Here is a 23,601-nt window from a genome sequence, read left to right as displayed (position 1 = left end):
CTGTACTCTATACACAGTGAAATGCACAGATTTTAGGTGTACAGTTTGATAAGTTCTAACAAATGTATAAAGCTGTGTGGCTTCCACCACAATCAAGCTGTGGATTGTTTCTGTCACCCTCTGGCCCCTTCTCTGTAAGTCCTCTCCCCGCCTCTGCCACCCCAGGCAGCCACTGCTCTGCTTCTAATCACTGTAGATTAGTTATGCCTTTTCTAGAACTTAAATGGAATCACTCTTACCATTATTTTGTAAGTTTCTTTGTTCTACATCCCTAACAATCACCAGGGCCTCCTGTGACTCCCTCTCTGAGCTCCACCTCTGTCACACCCTCATGGCCGTGGCGGTGACACAAGAGGCAGCAGCTCGGGGAAGCTGCTGGAAAGGAGCAGCCTCAGGAGTTCAGGCCAGGCCCCCCCGCCTCACCCTCAGGATCCTTGCCGAGGTCCCAGGGAATAGCAGACCCCCTCCCGTAGCTGGTATGTTTTTCCAGGAAGGAACAATGGCTCCTTCTCTGGGCAGCTCTCCCAGGGGACATTTCATCAGCAGCCAGGCCTGCAGGCTTGGGCTCTTGGCCCCTCTGCAGGGCTTGGGGCTGGGGGATTATGTGATGTTGGAAGGGGATAAAGAAGGGTTGATTGAGTTGGGGGCTGGTGGACACGATCAGTGTAGGAGTAAGGAGGCTGGTCTGCAATTTTTGGCTTGTAGGGTACAACAGGCCCTCCAAGCAGAGTGGCCAATGTTGGGTGAAGTCCAGTTACTATCAGACTGTATGATCAGCCCTCACCTCAAAAAGTATGCATTTTAAAGGAAGATCCTGGACCTGGTGAAGGTACATATCCAGCTCCCCATGCCACCTCCACCTTTTCTTTTTTCTTTGAGACAGGGTCTTGCTCTGTTGTCCAGGCAGGAATGCAGTGGCGTGAACATGGCTAACTGCAGCCTTGATCTCCTGGGCTCAAGTGATCCTCCTGCCTCAGCCTCCCAAAGTCCTGGGATTGCAGGCGTGAACCACCGCACCCAGTCAAATGAGGTCTTTTTGCTTACTCCAAATACAGGGGAAACCATCAGCCCAGGCTGGAGGGCAGTGGTGCGATCTTGGCTCACTGCAACATCCGCTTCCCGGGTTCAAGTGATCCTTCCATCTCAGCTTCCCAAGTAGCTAGGACCACAGGCGCATGCCACCATGCCTGGCTAATTTTTGTATTTTCAGTAGAGACAGGGTTTCACCATGTTGGCCAGGCTGGTCTCGAACTCCTGACCTCAGGTGATCTGCCCACCTTAGCCTCCCAAAGTGTTGAGGTTACGGCGTGAGCCACCACGCCCAGTCCATGTAAACTTTTAAGGTCTATCTAGTTCACTGCCTGTCACTGCTACATAGGATTCCACGAGTGCATCCTCTGTGTCCCTTCTAGCCGGCCTCCTGTTCTATCTATCTACCTAGATAGATAGATAGACAGATAGATACGGAGTCTAGCTCTGTTGCCCAGGCTGGACTGCAATGGCGCCATCTTAGCTCACTGCAACCTCCACCTCCCGGGTTCAAGCAATTCTCCTGCCTCAGCCTCCCGAGCAGCTGGGATTACAGGTGTGTGCTCTGGCTAAATTTTGTATTTTTAGTAGAGATGGGGTTTCACCATGTTGGCCAGCCTGGTCTCGAACTCCTGACCTCAAGTGTTCCACCCGCCTTGGCCTCCCAAAGTGCTGGGATTACAGGTGTGAGTGACCGCACCCGGCCAGCCTCCTGTTTTAGACCTCCAGGTCACCTCTAACTCCCCGCTCCACAAACACGCTACAGTGAACGGCCGTACATGCCCCTCCTGGGCCTGATGAAGGTACACAGCCAGCTCCCTGGGTCACCTACAGCCCCGCTCAGTCTTCTCCCAAGCCCCCAGCACCACTGGTGGGGGTAGGCTGGGGTGGGTCTCACCAGCCAAAGACTGGGTGGATGGGCTTGCTCAGACTACCCAGGAAAACCCTGGCCACCACCAATTTCTTGCTCCCAGGAGGGAGACAGGAGCCTGGGGTCTTGCCCTACTGTGTCATAGGCCTTCTGTGTGGCCTTGGGTTGACGCAGCCCCACTTCAGGCTTCATGGCCTCCATTCTTCCACTTCTAATTGTCCTCCACCTGACTCGGGGCCTGAGGCCCTGTGCCGGCCTCTGTGGGCATTCTTCCTCAGATGCAGGCTGCACAGAGCCTGGGCCAGGATGGCAGGGATGCTGAGTCACGGGGCGGCGAAGACCCTTGAGATGGCCAAAGCCAGGATGCTCAGCTGGGAGGGAGCTGGGTGCGAGGGAATAGGGTCCCAGGGCCATTCATTCCACAGGGAGACAGCCAGCCACTGATGTGGGGTAAGCCTTTTAGCTATAGCAGCCCCTTCAAACCTCCAGGACAGTGAAGACACGGAGCTGAGAAGACAGAACCAATGTTCTATATCCTGGCTCTGCCCCTGGAGCTTCCTCTGTGGGAGTGTGCAGGGGCACAGTAGGAGGAACCTGTCACACTGACTCTTGGGGCCCATGTGCTCAGGACAAGCCCACCCTGTCCTCCTGCTCAACGCTGGGTCTGGAGCTGCTGACGGCTCCCGTGCCCGCCCTCGGGAACCGGAGGACAAAGACCATCTGCCCCTTCCCTGGTGGGATGCAGCTGGGGCCTTCTCAGGGGGGAAGCTCCAGAGGCGAGTTCACTGTCTTGTCCAGTCTCCCCAGTCCCCTTTCTGAGGCTCACTTTCCCCATCTGGATGATGAGGGAGACTGAACTAGCTGGCCCCTGAACACAGGTTGGATAGATCGATAAACACTTGGAGATTAAAATACTTTTTAGGAGCTGTTCAGTTCATTCCCCAGCCTTGGGCAAGAGCCCGAGCCCTCTCACAACCCCTACAGACGATACTTTAGCAGTCAGGAAATTCTCCCACCTTCTGACCTAAATCCTTCCTGCTTCATTAGAAATCTGTTCCCTCCTGCCCAGCGGTTCCTGGAGGGAGGCTGCCTGGCACTGAGAGCCCTGTGGCTGCCTTTCCATTGCTCGTCCACACCTCACCTGTTTCCCTGTTGGCTTCCTCTTTTTTGTGGGTTCAGTAAACCTTGTCTCTGAAATCTTTCCTCTCCAAGCCTCCTCCTCATGAGGGGCAAATGATGGAAAGTGGAATGCAAAAGAGCCCTAATCTCTTGAGCCCAGGGCTGGAGGATAAACAAAGTCCAGGAGGAACTGGTCAGTTGCTTGTGAAATATGTGCTGAGCGGGATGTTTTGGCTAGCGCAGCCAGACTCCAGAGGAGCCCCTAGGTGGCAGAGAAGCAGAAAGCTCTGCAGAGCAGGGCCTTGAATAAAGATGAGCCAGAGAGGCCTCCAGGGTGGGAGCTGGCTGCCCGATTCCCTAGGAAATGATTATCTCATAATCAGGAAATTAACTGTCAGCACTGGCCTGGCGGTGCCACACCTGCTTGGTGAGCAGGCAGGCAAGGTGGCTGCAGATTCCACTTTGCCCCATAATGTAGGTGTAACCCAGCTCAAGCCTGAGAGCTAGGACAGCCATCAAGCCAGGCCCAGGGTCTTCAATGGCTCCCTATTGCCCACAGAATCAAGCCCAGAAGTCTCAGAGTGGCAGCTAAAGCCGTCTGTGGTTTGATCTTACCTAGCCTTCCAGAACTCTTAATCCTAAGGATCAGTAGGCAGGTCTCTGGCAGCATACCCCAACCTTTTCTACCCCCTGACTCCATGGTGCCCTTGTCCTGGAATTCCCAGCTATGCATGTGCATGCACGTGTGCACACACACACACACACACACACACACCAGCTCTACCTATGCAGAGGCACACAGTCTTTAGCTCCAAAGCCCACCCTGTCAGTCCTGACCACCCCTCCACCACCACCCTGCACCCTTTTACAGCACTCACCTGTCCACCCCACCAATGGGGAGAGACAGCAGCAGAAGGGCCTGACTCACAGAAGGGATTTGTAAGTGTGTGCTTGATTGCACCAGCTGCCCAGGAGGCAGGCTGGGCTGAGGGGGAGGCAGACAATGCTAACCAATGGGGAGGTCAGCTGCCTGCTCAGAGGCCAAGCCTCTGCTGCCTCTCTGCACACCTAATGCACATTTCCTCCCAGCGTGAACCCAACCCCTGCCCCTGAGCCCTCCCCGCCCTTGCAGGCCGTGCCTGGTGCCCCCTACCCCACCTCTAGAAGCTTCCCTTGATGCTTCATTTACTCCAGGGGTTCCCTCCTTGCCCTCTCAGGCCCTGCACAGTGACCTGAAATTTTCATATTTCTTACAAAACTTATGCTGCCCACAGCCTTCCCATCTCAGCTCAAGGCAATTGCATCCTTCCAGCCACACCAGCCATAAACCACTGTGTGATCCCTGACACCTCTCTTTCTTTCATACCCCATATCCAACCCAGCAGGAAATCCCCTCAGCTCTATCTCAAGAACATACCCTAAAGCTGGCTTCCTCCATTGTTACCACTCTTTCTACTCTCTGGAACAGCCTCCTCTCGGTTCCCCTGGCTGACTCTCCACTGTCCACTCCTGGCACAGCAGTCAGGGGCCCTGTTTAGCAGTCAGGGACCCATGTTTCTACTCAGCTCAAACTCTGAGTAAAAGGGATGCACAGAAAATAAAAGGCAAACCCCTTACAATGGCCAACAAGCTCCCCATGGCCCGGACCCCATTACCTCTCTGACCTGTCCCCTGTTATACCTCCATTTCCACTCTACTCTATTCTAACCACACTGGAGCACACCTGAAAACCCCAGGGAACTCCTGCCTCAGGGCCTTGCACTGGCTGTCTTCCTATCTGGAATGCTCTTCCTGCAGACAGCTGCATGGCTCACTCATATGCCTCAAGTGTTTGCTCAAGTGTCACCTTCATGAGGCCTGACCACCTTTGCAAACTGTCCCTCTCCTACACTCCCGATCTTCCTTACCTATCTCTATTTTTCCACAGCACTTAGTACCTTCTATTTTTTTTACATATTTATTATGTTTATACATGAAAATAGAAGATCCACAAGGGCAAGAATTTTGTCTCTTTCTTTTCACGAATGAATACCCAGCTCTAGAATGGTGCCCAGCATACAGTAAGTCGCTCAATAAATATTTGTTAAATGACTATTTCCTCATGAGATGATATCTGCCCTATGTCCTCGCGAGATGATATCTGCCTTCTGCAGCCAAGCAAGAGCCCATGAGGGCAGGGGTGAGTGGTATTATCTTTTGCCTGTACTCAGCTTCTGGTGCATGTCTCCCAGGTGCACAGTGGGTGCTGAGAGCTGGCAAAGACAGACGTGGACTTGGGCCACTCTGCACCCCAGGTGTCTGTTTTCTCACTGCCAGGCTGAGACGTCAGTGAGGCCAGGGAGGGTTCTGGGATGCCCCTGAAATTCTCCACGCCCAGCTCAGGGCCTAGCACCTGTATGTCCTTGGCAAGTGCGTGAGCCAATGCCCACACTCCATAAAACGTCTGGTGGCACTGCCTGTGTGAGCACAGACTTCATTGTCAAGCAGGGTCTGGAATCGATTCCCAGAGTCCTTTCTTTTGCAAAAGGATTTGCGTTGGGTTTGGAAAACCTGTGGTTCCAGCTGGCCCACAAGCAGGGGGAAGGATGGGTTGTCTCTTGAGGTTTGGATGGCAAAGGCCTCTGGGGCCTCGCTTTCCCATCCTGTGTCTCTTCCTGCTTTGGCATTCTGACACCCCTCTCCCCATTTCCAAGTGGTACTGCAATGCCCGGTTTCTGGGTGCCCATCAGCAAGAGGGAGAGGGACCCAGACCCAACCCTCACCCTGTGATCAAGAGTCCCGACAAAAAGAAGGCCCTTGGTCCAGCTGCCTGTGGAAATGAGGCGGCTAGGTCAGGGCCAGGGGAGGGGCAAGTCCAAACCTCTCTTTCCAGCATCCCAACCCTGACTGCTTTTCTGCAGGAATGCTGGGCACAGCAATTGGAAGGAGGTGTGGGCCGCCTGGGCGGACCCCAGCTCCCTCCCTGCCCCTTTCCTCTCCTGCCCATGTCAGCCACTGTCCTGGGAAGTCTTCCATGTGTTCCCAGCTTAGAAAGGAGGTAGAATGGACTCAGGACCTACTAGGGAGCTACTGGAGAGGGGTACACCTTCTGAGAGCAGAGGATGCTGCAGTGGGGACCCCTGAGGTTACGAGGAAGGAGAGAGGACAAAAAGCCAGAGCTCCCAGGCCAAGTCTAGCAGTAACCTGGTGCCCATAAAGGTACTAATGGCTCCCAACCCTGCTCTGCCACCATCCCCAGCAACTCTGTGGGGCCTGCAAACTTAAGGCAAAAACCCAAATTTGGTTTTTTTCAGGTGTTTACACCTCAGGGGAACAGTGAACACAGAGATAGGTGACACAGAATATAAAACATCCGTCCCTAAGAGACGGAACAGAGTGAGGCCGGGGCCTACTGGATTGGACAGTCAGCCTAGGTCTAAGCTTGGCCACTCATTAACCCTGAGACCTTGGGTGAGTTGGTTAATTTCTCCGAGCCTCAGTTTCCTCATCTATAAAATAGAGCTGATAATACTATTTATCTCACAAGGCTGTTGTGGGAATTAAATGAGAAAAATAAAATGCTTAGCATAGTGTCTGTTCAATAAATATCAGATATTCTTATTCTTATTATTGAAAACGGGAGCTGTCTCTTCTTGCAGGGATGGTCCAGTTTGAGAGCAGGGGAGAGAGAAGGTGCCTTGCAAGTGGCTGATAAGAGAGGAGACAGGAAGTCTGCCTGGAATGAGGCTGCTTAGGACTCCACTTGTTTGTTCAGACACTGATGACTCTCAAAGGAGAAACAGGGAGGCAGGAGGAGGGCCCAGAACCCTCCGTTTCCACAGCTTGTCTGATCCGACACAGCTTTCTAAGCCTGAAGACTCTTTTTCTTTCTGAAGGAACAATCTGAGACAACTTCGGGGAAGGAAGGAGGGATGCTGATCTGTGATTCTGCCTCCAGGGCAAGTCACTTAACTTCTCAGGGCCTCAGTTTCCTCATCTGCAAAATGGGGATAACAATCCCAGGGTTGTCACAGGGATTAAGTGATTCTAACTGCAAAACTCCAAGAACAGTGTCCGGCACTTAGTATGCACCATATGAGTGTTTGTTACACAAACGTTCTGGAATCTGCAATGACCATGACCAGGCTACACCCTAACCCCACACTGGGGAGAGACTCTGCTTCCAAAGTCTTTCACACTCACTGTCCCATCTCACCCTGTCACAACCAGTGCCCAGAATCTAGCACTCAAATATCTGTTGAATGAATGAATGACCAAATGAATGAGTGAATAAATGAGGTGTACGAGATAAGCAATAATACATAAATTTTTTTTTTAATGCATGGTTGTTAAGAACTCAGGATAGAGAGTCACACAGACTCAAATCCTGGTTCCACTACTAAAAGTCAGCAAGTGAGCTCGTCACCACATCTGTAACACGGGACAAATAACAGTACCTGGCTAGGACCTGGGAATTAAAGGAGATGATGTACAACGCACTCAGCAAATGCAAGCATAATTCTTCCTCTGGATGCAGATGGGGGAGGTGAGGACCACAGAGGCAAAGCTGGCAGAGGGGTCCATGCTCACGCCCTGCCCCACCCCGCCCGCAGGCTGAACATGATATCCTCCTGGGTCATCTCACTGTGATGCAGAGAGCACAGGTTCAGTTTGAATTCAAGCTCGGCTGTACCCTTCTGTGCCACCTCCCTAGGCCTCAGTTTTCTCATCTACACCAGGAGGACCATAATCTGCACCTCGTTAGGAGGTTGTGAGGATGAATGAAACTGCACATTGAAGTCACTAAGCCCAGGAAGTGGTCTTCAGCAAATGGCCAAGTTGGTATTATTATCCCTGCCTCTGGGCTCTAACTCTGGAAGCTTGTTGGGTGAAGCCTGCTTTGGTCCTTCCCTGCATCTACTCCAAACTCTGCAGGGGAAGGTGAGTGACCTGGAGGGCAGAGGTGGGCAGGCAGCCTGTGGAGGTGGGGTGGAGCAGGCCCAGGTGAGCTAGGGGCTCAGGCAGGAGAGGTGGTAGCAGGCAGCCAGGGCTGCTCTCAGGGACTGAGGGTCCAGACAGGTCTGGCCTCTTGGGTGCAGGAGGCTGGACAGAGGAGGAGGTACCCTAGAAACACCCTTGCATGTGTCTAGGGAGGTGTAACATCTAGGCCCACGAGCAGCATGGTCCCATGGGGGCTGTGGAGGCTTGAGAAAAGGAGGAAGAAAGGACAGGAAGGAGGTGCCTCTAACTCTGGAGTGCTGGGCTGAGACACTAGATTTTGTCCTAAAGGCCCTGAGGAGCTACAGAATCTTCTTGAGCAGAGGAGTAACCTGGTCAGACTGCAGGGGTTTATCTGCCCCACATGCAGGACAGACTGAAGAGGGAGAGACTGGGAGCAAGGGACCAGGGAGGAGGCAGCTGCGGTTCTCTCCTGGCCTCTGATTGGCCATGTGAGGTCAGGGACAGAGGACACATGCCAGGCAAGGCTAGCACAGCCATCTGAGATGCCCTGGGAGGATGCCCAGGGCTGCCTGTTCCATGTTCCTTTCACAGGATTGCCAGAGCCGGTGAGTCAGGCGGGGGGTGCGAGGGTAAGGCCTTGGGAGGGGAGCTTTGGTCTTCTGGGGCTGTGGGGCTTCTTACGTGGCACTAAGACCCCCAGTTCAGACAAGCTGAAACTCCAGGGAGGCAGGAGCTGAGGCAAGGATCCCAGGAGAGGAGGGCCTGGTTGGTAATAGCAGGAGTGGTCACATCGAGGGAGCTGACACAGTGCAGGAGACCCAGCTGGGCCTGGGAAGTGGCTGGCCACCCTCCAGGCCTCTCTTCAAGGATTTGCTCTGAGAGCCAGGCAAAGTATGTGACCCTCTCCGGGCCTCTGTTTCCTCTAGTTTCTTTTCAGTTTCATGTTTCAGAGTTGGAGAGAATGGTACTGCAGGAAGCCTTGGGCAGTCTCAGTGCCCAGGGTAGGAAGGAAGAGGGCACAGGTACCCGAGGAAGAAACTGGGCTCAGGACAGGCGCTTGGAAACCACCCACCCATGGAGGGAGGTGGGTGGTGCTCACATGTGCTTGGTGTTGTTAGGACACATCCACGCCCACACACACGCGCAGGCTGCCAGCGCCCAGCCTCAGACCCCTGGGTGTGTGGCCAGGAGGAATGAAGTCAGTCTCGGAGAATCCGCCTTGGGCTCCCACACCAGGCCTGGGGGTCTGATCTCAAGCACAAGGCTTGGCCTTCCCTGGGCTGGGATTTTCCACGGTCTGGCCTAGCAGGGCGGGGAGGGAGGAACCAATGATGGGAGAGACTACTGCTCCCTCTCTGGCCTCTTTGTGAGCCCTAAACTAGCCTGCAATCCCCTCCCCAGCAAAAAACACACTCCCACCCCACACCCTCAATGATTAGGGGAAGGGGCACCTGGATGGTGCTGATGACCATCCCTTGCAGCAATGCTTAGACATTGCTTCCTGTGGAAGTCTCCCTGAGCCCTAGCCCCTGAAAGGGAGGGCCCTCCTCTGGGCTCACAAAGCCCCTGGCCCCACCAATGCTTGCCTAATCACAGCACTGAGATGCCCCTCCTGGTAGACTGCCCCAGGGAAGGGCCTGGACTTGATGCATGTGAGCACACTCAGCTTGGCACCTAGGATGCTACCTTCAGGGGAGAAATATTTTTGACCCAAAATGAACTGTGGGGCTCAGGGTAGTGGCCAGAGGTCTGCTAAGCACCAAGCACCCCCACTTCAGACATGGCCTTGCCCTGTCCCATTCCCCTCTCAATCAACTGGCTTCCTTAAGAACTAACAGCCCAAAGACAGGCCCTAGAAAACCCACTGACTTGGTGCCCAGATGCCAAGTCCCAGGCATGCCTCTGCCAGTATTGTGGCATTTGAGGGCTCAGTTTTCTCTGCCCAGAGGTGGGGCCCATCAGGCTGAGCCTCATGCTGAGGTCTTGCATTCTAAGAAAAGCCACTGCAAAAGTTTAGCACCCTCTAGGTAAAACATCCTATCCTCCAAGGGGCCCTAGAGCAGCTGATGCATGGCTATAATGCGCCCTTCTGCAGGGATGCTGCAAGTACCTGGTAAGGACCAGAGCAGGTGGATGCATCCTTCATCACACCACAGAAGGACCTGCCATCTGATTTTTCCTGAGCTCCTGCAGGTTCTTAAAGTGGGATTCAGCACACAACTCAAAAGCGACACCTTGGATGTGATAGAGTGAGTGTTCCCAGTGGAGACACTCCTCTCCCCTAGTCTTGGCCTCCAGCAGTACCCAGGGAGACAGGCACCCCATGAGCAGCAGCCCCTCACTGAGGTCAGCTTGGCTGGAGACAAAGCATCATCCCTCTGCTGACAGAGGCTGAGGAGGAGGCTGGGGCACTAGCACCTATACTCTGAGGCACTGGAGGGCTCAGTCAGCCCTTACTTGGTGGGCCAGGCACAGCAACCTCAATGGGGAGCAGAGAATTATGGGTAGAGGAAACTGACGACAGCTTGAAAGAGGCAAGGCAGAGTTGGACTGCATAAGTATTGGGGACTGAGTAGAAAACCTTGGCCCAAAAGCTGCCGGTATGGAGAGGGTAGCAGGGAGGGGGATTCTAGGACAGCAGAGAATGGCTGATGGCCGTCCAGCACTGGCCAGACCCACCAGTCAGCCCTTGTCACAGTAGCCCTGTCTGCTAACAGCATGTGTGGAAGCTGCCTTTCCACTGTGTCCTCATGTGCAGAGGGCTTGGGCCTTCCCAAGAGGAGGACGTATGTTCACCCCCTGAAAAGCCAGAGGGAGTCCTGTCCACAGCTGGGGCTCTCCGCCAGGGCCAGGACTAGGGTGAGGGGAATGAGGCCAGTGAGGTGTTTTTTTTTTTTTCCCTCGGGGTGCAAAATTTTAGGGGGTGCCAAAAAAACTCAGTAACGGAGATAAGTAATATTTAACACAATAGTTTTTAAAATAAAAATTAATGCAAAACTATCTGTAATGAACAAAATATCCAAATATCAAATAAAGACAGGATCCGTGTTGCTGATTTTTCAGTTAGCCTCAGGCTCCAATATGGCTCGGCATACCACTATTACTGACTCTATTTAAAATCTGGATATTTCCTTTATCACAGGGTTTTTTTTTTTTTGCATTAATTTTGACTTAAAAAATACATCTCAATATTACTCATCTCAACTACTGTGTTTTTTGGTAGCCCCTGAAATTCTGCGCCCAGGCCAGTGCCTGACTGGTCTCTCTTGCCCCAGCCTTGCAGACTCCCCCGAGGAAGTCCGGACTCCTGCCCGGAGCACACGCTCCCCTCTAACCTCCTGCGCACTCAGGCCAACCTCACACATGCCCAGTAATGGGCAACCTGCCACACCTCCAGGGGCATCCCTTAAGGCCTTTCTGGCCCTGAAGACTCAGGTTTCTGATGCTCCTTGCCTCACCCTGTGAGCTGGCATAGAACATCTCTAAGGGGGGAAGGAGATGCCCTCATTGAAATGAGGGAGAAGGTGGATGAGGGGCTCCTTCCTTTTGTCCTCAGATGACCCAAGCCAAGTGCAGAAGGCGCGCCTCCTCCCAAAGCTCGGCTAGTCCCTCCACCAAAGCCAGGATCAGAGCCCACAAGTGCCTGGCCAACCCCTGGCACTGATGATGCCTGGGTGCGGGTTAAGCTGGGAGGTGAGATGCCAGGGGGGTGCTGTTGGCTGGGTCGGGGGAAGTCGGGAGGGGGCGCTGCTCCGTGCTTAGCAGCGCCGGGGAGGCCTCCAGGAAGTTCTAAGGAGGGGCCCGGGGGGCCCGGAGCAGTTTCCAGTGGCCAGGGGTACGCGCGGCCGGAGGGGCGCCGGGGCCGTACTCACCGCGGCCGTTCTGGTTGGGCCGGTACACGCTGCCCACGCTGAGGCGGCCCTGCTGCGCGCCGTTCCGCTCCCCACCCGGCGGGGGCGTGTCGGAGCTGCGCACCGGCAGGTAGGGAGGCTCCAGCGCGCGCGGCGGCCCGTACGCCTCGGGCGGCGGGTTGGCGTAGGGCGGGTACCAGCCCAGGCGTGGGTCTCCGCCATAGGCCTGCGCCGCCTCGGGGCCGGGGTCAGGGTAGGCCTGCTCGAAGCCGGGGGTGCCCTCGCTGTACAGGCTGTGCGAGTAGCGGCGGTCCAGGCCGTCGGGGGGCGGCGGCGGCGGCGGCGGTGGAGGCACGTAGGGCCTCTCGGGGGCCGGGTAGAAGCCCTGCGGCGGGTACTCGGGCAGCTCTTCGCCGCCACCGTACTCCTCGTAGCGCGCCCGGGGCTGGTAGGGGTAGATGACCCCCGCCGAGGCCACGGCCGCCGCCCCCGCGCCCACGCCGCCGCCCGCGGGCCGGTAGTACACGAAACCCTGGTCGTAGGTCCGCGACGCGGGGTCGTAGTTCTCGTACTGGCTGACGAAGGGCGCCTGCGGGTAGGGGAACTGCTGCGGGTAGGAGGGCTGCTGGCGGTAGGTGCTGGCGAAGGCCGAAGCCGAGACCGAGGAGGCGGAGCCCCCGTGCCGTTGCTGGGAGACGGAGGTGCGGGCCCGGGCCATGCCCGTGCTGTCCCCGACGGCCACCTCGCGCCAGTTGTCGGGCACCTGGCCAAAGCCGAATGGGTGCCGCGCCTGGCCGCGCACGGTGTCCGAGCCCACGCGCCCCGGCAGGGGCAGGGACGGCGCCTGCCGACGCCGGGGGCTCCCGTGGCTGCGCCGCTGCTGGGCCTGGGGCGCGCCGGCCAGCAGCACCCGGGAGCTACTCTCGGAGCGCTGAGGTCCGGGCGGCACGTACTCTGAGCCCGAGTTGAGCAAGCTGTACACCTGCCCGTTGTTCTCCCACTGGATCAACTGCCGCCAGCGGGCGGGGTCCGAGCCCTGCCCGGGCTGCGCCTGCTGCCCGTGCACCAGCACGCACAGGCAGGCGCCCCACACCAGGGCCCCCAGCTGCCGGCTGCCTCGGGCCAGAGCCATGGTGACCCCTCTGCAGAGGCCTGATGGACAGAGAGGCTCTCAGGAGTGGCCCCCTGGGCGTGCTTCTCTTCCCACGGCCTCGAGGACAGGAAGGCTCCTTGCTTGCCCCAGCTCTAGCTTTGTCCATGCTGGCCTTGTCCCGAGCGGGACGGCTCCTCCGATGACAGCATTTCGAGGCCAAGGGGTCAGGGCAGGGCAGGGGCGGTGCCCAGGGCTGCACGAGGCTCTCCGCAGGGCACCGGGCGGGCAGGACCGCCTGTGGGCCTTACATGGCCAGCCCCGCACTGGCTAGCCGCTCGGCTGGCGCTTTCCCACTCTGAATGAATAAGCAACAGGCTGGGAGCGTCGGGAGGCTTCGGCCTCCTGGTCCGCCTGCTGGGGCCTCCTCCGCGGGGCCCTATGGCCCGCCGGCTTTTAGCTATGCGCCGGTCCCACAGCTGCAGTGCTCCCTCAGTCCCTGGAGTTCCCAGCCAAGCCACAGACCTGCCTCTGAGGAAGGGAATCGAGCAGGGAGTAGGAGGGGACCTCTGGGGACTCGGGCCTGGTAAGTGGGGCTCTGGCAGGCAGAACGGGGCTGGGGTGTCAGCACCACCCCGCCCATTCCTCTCTGCTTTGGTCACAGCATCCCTGGTCTCCACCTTGCTCACTGGCTGCTCGTTTGGGCTGGAATGGGCCTCTGACTCCTGTCTGCCCCAGCCTCCTTCCCGTACTCCCGGGTTCTCCCTTTTCCTTGTTCCCTAAAGCCAGTGCTAATTAAGACACACCCTCTTTGTATGTTCCTTCCACCATTATCCCACACCCTCAATAGGAAGAAAAAAAAAAAAGACACACCCTCTTTGTTGGTGGGCCTCCTCGGGGAGATGCTGAACAGGGACCACTCTCTAATTCCAGGTCCCAGGTGCACCGCAGCTCTTGGGCCTGCGAAGAGAGGCACTGGAGCTGCAGCTTTTCCCTCGTGGCACACCTCAGGGGCTTACTTTCCCAGTCTGAAGAGTGGGGTGTATCCCTGAGCTGAAAAGCACTTGTGAGATCCTGGGAGAGATCAACTTCCCAGACATCACGTATGGTTTCTGTCCTACATCTCTTGGCTCTGCATAGCCTGGGAATAACTTGAGTGTACACATGGATAAAATGAAACTGGGGGCTGTCTTTGATATGGGACAGGGGTCACTGTGAGGCAGAGAAGCCTGTAAGCATTGAACAACAGAAGGGGGTTCCGGAGAACTGGCCTGGTCCTGTTGCTGTGTGGCTTAGTTCCTTACTCTATCTGATCCAGCTGCCACAGCTTACCAATGGAAGATTAGGCCAGATGGCTCCTGAGAGTGCTTTGGGAGATTCTCTGTTCCTTCTGGGAATGGCAGGGATATGAGGGGGTCCCAGAAGTTTGAACACTTTGGCATCCAAGAAATCACACTCCAAATACTGCTCTTCTGGCCTCCCCTGGGCTGCCTTCTCCAACCATGTTCCTGGAACCGAAGGGCAGAAATTGCCCTCTTGGGCTTATAAACAAGGTATGAAGGACCTGTCCTTAATTTGGCTCCTGCATATTCTTTCTTATTTTGGAAATGCTTGGAGCCCACCTAGAGAGGAGGCAACTAGAGTGGACATTCTTTGGGAACTGTAGACCTCCCAACCCCATCCTTGCCAGGCAGCATTTGTTCACCCATTGCATTGTTCTTCAGGACTGAGGCTTGGACTCCAGCATGTCTCTAACCTTTAAATGCCCGGAATCCAGCCCAGAGGTAGGGGGCTTCCAATACCTCCTGGCCAGCAACTTGTCAACGCTGACACCTCAGCTCCCCAGCATGGGGTTTCCATCTCAGACTCCAGACAAGATTCCTCCAAAGAGCCACTGGTGTGACTGACACCAAGCAAGATGCTGAGGCAGGGCTTACTGAGGGCCGGGACCTGGAGGGTTAAGCCTTCCCTCCCTCCTGCTTGCCCCCTGCAGTGTTGGCCTCAGCTGCTTGGAATCCCTGGGGTCCTGTAGGGCCCTCCCGCCAGCCAGATGGGCAGCTGCGGCAGCAGAGGAGGGGGAGAAGTGGAAACAGGCCTCAGGGTACCCCTAGGCAGGGAGGAAAGTGAAGAGGAGTGGAGGGAGGACAGAGGATGGCTGTGAGGAAGGGAACTCAGTTGCCCTAACGTGAAGGCAGGACCCCTCGCCTTGACTTGGACAGCAGGGCAGGGGCTGCCTCAAGGCTTTGGGTGTGGGGGGATCAGGGCACAGGCCATTCCACTCAGCGGGCCTCAGAGCCAGCTCTTGGCGTGAAACCTTACCCGATGCTGGCTCCTGCTCCTCTCTCTTTTTTTCTTAATAAGGTCGAATCAGAGTGAGTCAGAGGAGCCAAGTTTCCTGTTAGGCTCTATTTGAATAAACTCTGCTCTGAACATAGCTTGGGCCTCTGCACAGACTCCCCTGGCCAGGACTGCGCTCCTGCCAGCCATCCCTGCTGAGATGGAGACCTGGGGGTCCACACCATGACTTGAGCTAGGGACCTGGCCTGGCCCAGCCACTCCCCAGGGAAGCTTTTTAAGCTCTCAGAGCTTCAGAGTCCCGTCTGTGACCTGGGGGTAATCATACCTTTCTTGTGGCATATTTGAGAGGATGGAATGAGAGGATTATGAAAAGTCCCCAGCACAGAGCCAGACATGTGGCCACTATTTTCCTTCTTTCCTCTTGACTTGTGAGAGAAGGGAGGGGTTTATCTCTTGGGGTTGACCCCCACTCCCACTTCCTCTGTCTTTCCTGTTTTTATCTGTCTTCAGCATCTTTCCTTGCTCAGGGTGAACCTTGTGCAGGGGGGCCAGAGGTGGCCCCTCCACCAGAGCTGTCCTCTCCCTTCCTCTCTACTCCCTCCCTCTGACCTCATTCTGCTTGGGTTTAGGTCTCCTGCAGTGGCTGACAGGCCCAGCAGCTCTGTGAGCCCAGGGGAGCCTGCCTTCCATCACCTCTCCTCATGCTGGGCAAGGCCTTGCCTTGGTGGCTGGAGGTGCCCTGGCATCCTTAGGTTGAAACCTGCAGGGTGGGGTCCTAAAAGAGACCTGGGCAGGTTATGGAGGGTGCAGAGCTGGGGTCAAATGAGGGCTTGGACTCGAAGGCTGAGCTGAGCCAGAGCTGTCTGGGGGGAAGGGCAGCTTCTCTCTCCGCCTGTCCCTGCAGGCTGGGATTCACACCCACATTTTTAAGACCCAGGCATGTGCTTGAGGCTTGTTGCCAGTTCCTGGCACTAGGAACCGGTGTCAAGGGACCCTTGGAGGGGTGGTGATAGAAGGATGAAAGAGCCTGTTGATTGCGCATGACTTTATTAAGCCCCTGCCACGTGCTCAGCTCTGTGTTGCCGGGGCTCCCACGGAGCAGCCAGGGTCCTGTGACCCTGTCATGGAAGGCTGAGTTCTGGAAAGTCCATGGGGGAACCAGGAAGCAGCAGGCCTGACCAGCAGCGGGTCTGGGGAGCAGAGAGGGGTCAGGAGCTGTGGGATTCCTCGCTTGCTTTGCAAAGGGAAGTACTAGGAGGCCCATGGTGGGTCGGAATTTTCTGTGATAGTGGGGATGCCATGAGGGAAGGCCCCAGAGCACCCAAACCCTCCATCTTCCAGGCTGCGCTGTAGATGGGTTTGGGGCAGCACTGGGAATCCAAGACCCAACCCAGGCAGCTGCTGCCTCTGGAAAGCGGGCTGGAGGAAGTGCTGAGTGAGGAGGCTGGGCGAGCTGGCACAGAAAGTGCTGACTCTGCAGGGAGAGGACCACCGAGTGACCACTGCCAGCTGGGCCCCGTGCCTACCCCTCCCCTGCAGCCACATCTGGCGCAACGGTGGGGCGGGGGACCCAGTCCCCAGGGCCGAGGTAGCCGAGGAGGGGGCCTGAGGAGGGGGCCAGAGCCATGGGTTTGGAAGTGTTTCTTCAGGGCTGGAACTCCACTCCGGAAGTGGGGGAGGTGAGGTCAGAGCCTTTTCGAGGGACTAATGGGGTTGGGGGTGGAAGGAACCCACCCTTCTCTAGGACCCAGGGGAATTCTGTGGCTCTGGCTACTTCCCAGTCGGTTTTCCTCCCGGCTCTCTGGGTCCCCTCCCCCACGGCTCCCAGGGGATTTGGAAATAACCAAGCTGATACAGTACTCTGGGCATTCAGGTTGGGCTCTGTGGAGGCGGGAAGCCCCCTCGGCCCCTTAGAGCTTCTCCCCTCTCTGACTTTCACCCCTCCCCAGAGTCTGGGGCAAGCAGGCTCCTGTCTCTACCTCCACCTCCAGCCCCAACCCCTATCCAACCCGGGGGCCCTGAGCCCAGAGCCAGTGGAGACAGGAGCCGATTGTCATTGCAGGAATGAGGACCAGCTGGGGAGAGAGATCTTCTCCCAGGGACCTGCCTTGGCGGGGGGATTCTGCATAGTTGTCTGAGGCCTTCTGGGTGGGAGGGCCCTGAGCTGGCATGCCGTGGGGGTAAGAGGAAACTGTCCCCTGCCCGAGGGAGAGAACTGACAAAACCAAGCAGGGCGCCAGGCCCTTGGGACACAGTCCAGCAGAGACCTGCAAATCTGGGAGGGAAACTAAGGCAGGAACCCCTGGTTCTCTCTACTAACATCCTGACAAGTTAAGGGAGGGCTTGTGCTCTCTCTCTCCTTTTCTTTTTGTCTGTAAATTTAACTTTCACTGGGATCTCTCTGGGTTTCTCTAGCTTTTTCTTTGTTTGTTTTTGTTTTTTTAAAAAAGCATAGTCTTGCTATGTTCCCCAGGCTGGAGTGCAGTGGATTCACAGCAGCCTTGAACTCCTGGGCTCAAGCCATCCTCCTGCCTCAGCCTCTGGGACTACAGGTGCACATGACCACGACCGGCTTTCTATAGCTTTTAAATTTTCTGCAGTAACCTCCCTCCACCTTATTCGTTCATTTTCTATCTGTGGCCAAGTCTGTGACTTGCAGCCTCCATCTGTCTCCATCTGTTTCTGTTCTTCCTCAACTCTCTTTCACACTCCCTCCTGTCATCTCTATCTGCTGATGCTTCTCCCAATGAACGATTCCTTCATTCATCCACTCACTCACTCACTCAGCATGTTCCCTGGGTATCTGTGGAATACCAGGCCCTGTGCTGACTGCAGTCATCACAGAGAGCAGCCAGACCTGCCAAGTTTCCAGTGGGTGCCCAGGCTGGTGGGGGTGTATAAGTGATAGTCCTGGGTGGAGGTGAAGACGTGGCACTGACTCTCTGTGACCTTTGGGAGGCATTTCTATTTCAGTCTCCATGTCTGTCTGTCTGTCCGCCCATTTACCCATCCATCTCTGTCTGTCAGCGACTCAGTCCTTGGTTCACCTTCATGAGGTGGCTTTTTTTCTGCTTTCTCAGAGCTCATGCAGTTTACTCATTTCCCCCTGGTGGGGGTTGGTAGTGGAGCTGGAGAAGGGGAGGTGGTGTGGGGTGAGACTGGATGTGGTGATGGAAGTGACAGAGGTATTCCAACCAGAGGGGCTCCATCTTGAATGGGGACTGGGTAAAATGAGCCTGAGACTTACTGGGCTGCATTCCCAGGAGGCTAGGCCTTGGTAGTCACAGGATGAGACAGGAGGCCCAAGATACAGGTCACAAGCACTCCACTGATAAAACAGAATGCAATTAAAAAAAAAAAAAGCCAGCTGGCTGGGCATGGTGGCTCATACCTATAATCCCAGCACTGTGGGAGGCCGAGACGGGCAGATCACCAGAGGTCAGGAGTTCAAGACCAGCCTGGCCATGGTAAAACCCTGTCTCTACTAGAAATACAAAAAATTAGCCAGGCGTGGTGGTGTGCACCTGTAATCCCAGCTACTCGGGAGGCTGAGGCAGGAGAATCACTTGAACCCAGGAGGCAGAGGTTGCAGTGAGCCGAGATCACGTCATTGCACTCCAGCCTGGGCAACAAGAGCGAAACTCTTGTCTCAAAAAAAAAAAAAAAAAAAAAGCCAGCCCAAACCAAGATGGTGATGATCATGACCTCTGGTTGTCCTCACTCCCCATTGTACACTATCATATCACATTAGCATGCTAAAAGACACTCCCACCAGTGCATGACAGTTTACAAATGCCGTGGCAACATCCGGAAGTTACCCTATGTGAGCTAAAAGGAAGGGGAACTCTCAGTTCTGGGAACTCCCTACCTCTTGCCCAGAAAACTCATGAATAATCCACCCCTTCTTTAATATACAATCAAAAGATAATCATAGATGACAGCTAACCAGCCAGCCATTGGGGCTGTTCTGCTTATGGAGTCGCCATTCATTTATTCCTTCACTTTCTTAATAAACTTGCTTTCACTTTACTCTGTGGACTTGCCCCATATTCTTTCTTGTGTGAGATCTAAGAAGCCTCTCTTGGGGCCTGGATCGGGAACCCTTTCCTGTAACAGAAGGAGCAGGCCCTTGGGGCCAGTGGAGACTAGTTTTGCCCAGCTGGGGTCTGGAAAGGAAAGGGCCACAGGGTGATGAAAGATGAGATATCAGCAATCTCTCCCTTAAGTTTTTTTATAATACAATTTTTAATCTCAGATTACAAAAGAAATAGGTCAATTATAGGAAATTTAGAATACAGAGTAAAAAAGAAAAAGTAATTCATTCTGTAACCTAGAGAAAAACCATTGTTTTAGCCTCCACCCCCCCACTCATTTAAAAAAACAATTAGGATCATAGTGCCTATGTCATTTTACAAGCTGCTTTGTTTGTGTAATAACAGTTGATGAACATTTCCTTGTCTCAAGGTAACTGCCGTTTCAATATTCATATTGATCACAGGAGCTCCTGCCTGCCTGGATGAAGAGGAGGTCAAGACTTTGTCCCCCACTCCCCAAGATACCCTCTCTGTTCCGGATCGGTGGGTCCCTCCCCTGTTAGGACCTTGTCTCCCTCAGGACTGGACCTGGATCCTGGGCCTGCAGTCAGATTGCCAGTTTCACTTAGAGGTGGAAATGTCAACCCACTGGTTGGAATGGGAAGGTAGGGTGTGGGGTTGGGGAGTACCTTCATTTCTATCTGCCCAGGAGACCAGCCGCTTCCTGCATAGCATTTCCTTCCTGCAGTATGGGAAGGACCAGGCTTTCTCAGACCACAGAATCTTGAGAGCCATTTCCACGTGGAGCAAGTGGTGGCTACCAGCCTTGGGTCTACATAACTAGGGCCTCATCCCTGGCCCAAGAATCCTGTTCCACAGCCTTCTTGTGTCCCTGTAGGAGGAGAAACACCTGGCAACTTAAATTTTTTAAAATAACTTTTTTTTTTTTTTTTTGAGGCGGAGTCTCGCTCTGTCTCCCAGGCTGGAGTACAGTGGTGCGATCTCGGCTCACTGCAAGCCCCGCCTCCCAGGTTCATGCCATTCTCCTGCCTCAGCCTCCCAAGTAGCTGGGACTACAGGCACCTGCCATCACGCACGGCTAATTTTTTTGTATTTTTTTAGATGAGACGGGATTTCACCATGTTAGCCAGGATGGTCTTGATCTCCTGACCTCATGATCTGCCCACCTCGGCCTCCCAAAGTGCTGGGCTTACAGGCGTGAGCCACCGTGCCCGGCCAAAAATAACTTTTAAAAACATGAGTATAGCATACACACACACAAAAGTCCACAAATCCTAAGTGTACCACTTGATGAATGATCCCAACATGAGCACACCTCTGGATTACCACCTGGATCAAGAAATAGGACATCACAGCAGCTGGCAGCTTCCAAGGAGAAGCTCTGGAAAGTTCTGCCTGTCTCAGCACCTGACTGGATCGGAAACGAGTTTTCTTTAACCAGATTTTTAATGACTGACTTATGTGGACAAATCATAACTGAATGAATCACCTCCTTTGTTGATTTTTTGGGGTACTTTATTTGCTGTTATAAATGATGCTGTAATAAGCACCCTTGAAGAAATCTTCATATCTGCGTCTCCTGTGTAGCAGGTCACAGTGCCTGGGTTTGGTTCTAGCCCTCATTTGTGAACTGTGTGACTCACCATGCCTTTTTTCTTTCTGTAAGACAGGAATAATGGTAAGAATTTAAATGGGGGTAATATGGAGCGCGTTTAGTTCAGAGCCTGGTGCGTACAAGCACTCAATAAATACTGGCGATTATTAGACCTTTAGATTAATTTATTAGAAGTTGGATTTCTGGTGAAAGGGTTTGAGTGTTTTTGAGGCTTTGGCACAGAATACCCAGCTGGTCCCAGAAAGGTGGTTCCCATTTACCTGCCCGAAGGTAATTCACCCTTACTGATACTGAGTACTGTTTTCTAGAAGAACATTAAAAATTGGATAGGTTAAAAACAGGTGAATACATTTTTTTAGTTGCATTTTTTTGGTTACCTGTGAGAGTGAACATGTTGCCTTGTGTTTGCTGACCTCCTAAATGGTCTATTTGCTCCTACCTTTGTACCCCAAAAGTCTGCTCTCAAGATGGTAGCCAGAACGATCCTTTTTGAGACATAAGTCAAAATTTCACTCTTCTGCTTAAAGCTCTGCAATGGTTCTCAGGTTAAAAGCCAAAGTCCTGTTCAAGGCCTCCAGGGTCCTCACCACTTGGTCCCTTGCTCTTTCTGTTCTAGCCAACTTGGCCTTCTCCTGCCCCTCCGCCGCACCATGGCAATTTCCCCTGCTCTGTGTGGTCAACTACCTGAATCTGTTCAAAGCTTTGCTCAAATGTCTCCTTCCTGATGAGACCTCCCCAGCCCCTGAGCTCCCCATGCCTCACTCCTGATCGCCTTACTTAACTCTTCTTTTTCTTTTTTGCCAATAGTACTTATCACCGTCTAAAATACTTCATAATTTACTTGTTTATTGTTTGCCTCTCTCCAATAGAATGTAAGCTCCTTGGGGCAGGGACCTTTGTCCTTTGTCTTGTTCACTGCTGTGTCCCATGTGTAAACTTGTCTGGCACAGAAGAGGTGCTCGATAAATATTTGTTGAGTGAATGAATGGTAAATTTTCTGTTCATATTCTTTGACTATTTTCTATTGTAATGTTCATCTTTTTAGTATTGGTTTATAAGATGTATATTTAGCACCTTTTCATATATCACTGTTTGTCACATATTATGCAACTACTTTGTCATTTCCATCAATTTTTAAAATACTTTCTTGATGCTTCATTTTTAAGCTGTCAGATTATTAATCTTTTCTTTATGGTCTTGGACTTTATTGTTGCATAACCGCTGCCTTCACCAGGAACATATAAATTTTCAATTAAATGTTCTTCTGAGATTTTATGATTTCACTTTTTATATTAAACTCTTTATTTTATCTTCATGTGTGGTGAGAGGTAAGAACATAACTTTAAAGCAAATTAACCAACTATCCCCAAATGAATTATAAATAAATTAATCATTTTCCAATGATCTGAAAGGCCATTTTATCATACACTAAATATTTTTGTGTGTTTGACTGGGTTTACCGTTCTGTTCCGTTGGCCTATCACATCGTTCTTACATTGGTATTTGTTGCCCTGTTTTAATGATTGTAACTTTTTAATAAGGGTTAATGACTGAGGATACAAGTCCCATTGTTTTGTTTTATTATTTTTATTATTTTTTTGAGACAGGGTCTCACTCTGTCACCCAGGCTGGAGTATAGTAGCACTATCTCGGCTCACTGCAACCTCCGCCTCCCTGGTTCAAGTGATTCTCCCACCTCAACCTCCCGAGTAGCTGGGACTACAGATGCATGCCACCACACCCAGCTAATTCTTGTATTTTTAGTAGAGACAGGGTTTCACCATGTTGGCCAGGCTGGTCTTGAACTCCTGGCTTCAAGTGATTCACCTGCCTCGGCCTCCCAAAGTGCTGGGATTACAGGCGTGACTCACCACGCCCGGCCCATTTTTTTCTTTTGAGGTGTTCTTTGTGGCCATTCATATATTCTTTAAGATAAATTCTAAACTTTTTTTTTCTGCCAAGATAAACCAGCAGACAAATCCCACTGGACATTGCAATTGGATTAGTTTTGTAGATTAATTTAGTGATAATCAACTTCTTTGCACCATTGAGTGCTTCTGTCCGGGAACGTGGCATATCTTTCTATTATTAAGGTCTTTTTTATTATAGGTCTTTAGGGAAGCTTTATTTTATAGATGAATGTAGTGTGTTTGGTGCTTATTTTCATAAAATAAAGCAATGACATCTGTGGCAAGCAGCTTCTGAAATGGCTCCCAATGATCCTTACCTTCTGATAGTCACCCCCTTGGAGAATCCCTTTCCTTTGTGTGTGGGCTGGATCTAGTGACTTGCTTCTCATATATAGAATATGGCAAAAAATGATGGGTTGTTACTTCTGAGATTAGGTTATAAGAGGCGAATTTCTGTTTTGCTGTAATTTTGTCTCTCTAACCCTCTTGCTTTCCTGTGCTCATGAAACCAGCTGCTGTGTTGTGAGCCACCTTATGGAAAACCCATGTGGCAGAGAACCGAGGGTGGTGGCTGGCCAACAGCAAGCCAGGAGCTGAGGCCCACAGTCCAACAACTGATGAGGAACCACATGCTGCCAGTAGCCATGTGAGGGAACTTAGAAGCAAATCCTTCCCCAGTTGAGCCTTCAGATGACACCAGAGCCTTGGCTGACCCCTTACTTTTGCCCTTGTAAGAGACTTTGAGCCAGAAGACTTGGCTAAACCACACCTGGATTCCTGACCCACAGAAACTTGAAATAATAAATGTGTTGTTTTAAGTCA

The 23,601-nt window shown here is 53.3% G+C and overlaps 1 protein-coding gene and 1 long non-coding RNA gene across 3 annotated transcripts in view; one reads left to right on the top strand and one right to left on the bottom strand.

The window, feature by feature from the left end:
- Positions 1 to 13,273, bottom strand: part of LOXL1 (lysyl oxidase like 1) — a 25,664-nt gene extending 12,391 nt beyond the window's left edge. The window contains exon 1 of the mRNA XM_016927178.4: positions 11,833 to 13,273. Coding sequence (XP_016782667.1) covers positions 11,833 to 12,943 — 1,111 coding nt within the window. The 5' untranslated portion in view covers positions 12,944 to 13,273. The remainder of the gene's footprint in view (positions 1 to 11,832) is intronic.
- On the top strand, positions 11,854 to 23,601 carry LOC104002369 (uncharacterized). Of its 2 annotated transcripts, XR_010151416.1 has the most exons (3): positions 11,854 to 11,941; positions 19,698 to 19,776; positions 23,292 to 23,383. It is a non-coding gene; the product is annotated as an uncharacterized LOC104002369 (long non-coding RNA). The 2 variants fall into 2 exon arrangements; XR_674629.5 differs by lacking the exon at positions 11,854 to 11,941 and having other exon boundaries at positions 19,698 to 19,898; positions 23,292 to 23,601.

Source organism: Pan troglodytes, chromosome 16 (assembly GCF_028858775.2).
Source record: "Pan troglodytes isolate AG18354 chromosome 16, NHGRI_mPanTro3-v2.0_pri, whole genome shotgun sequence".
Classification (NCBI taxonomy): Eukaryota; Metazoa; Chordata; class Mammalia; order Primates; family Hominidae; genus Pan; species Pan troglodytes.
The sequence above is the reverse complement of the archived record's forward strand: the minus strand, read 5'-3'. Positions and strand labels throughout refer to the sequence as shown.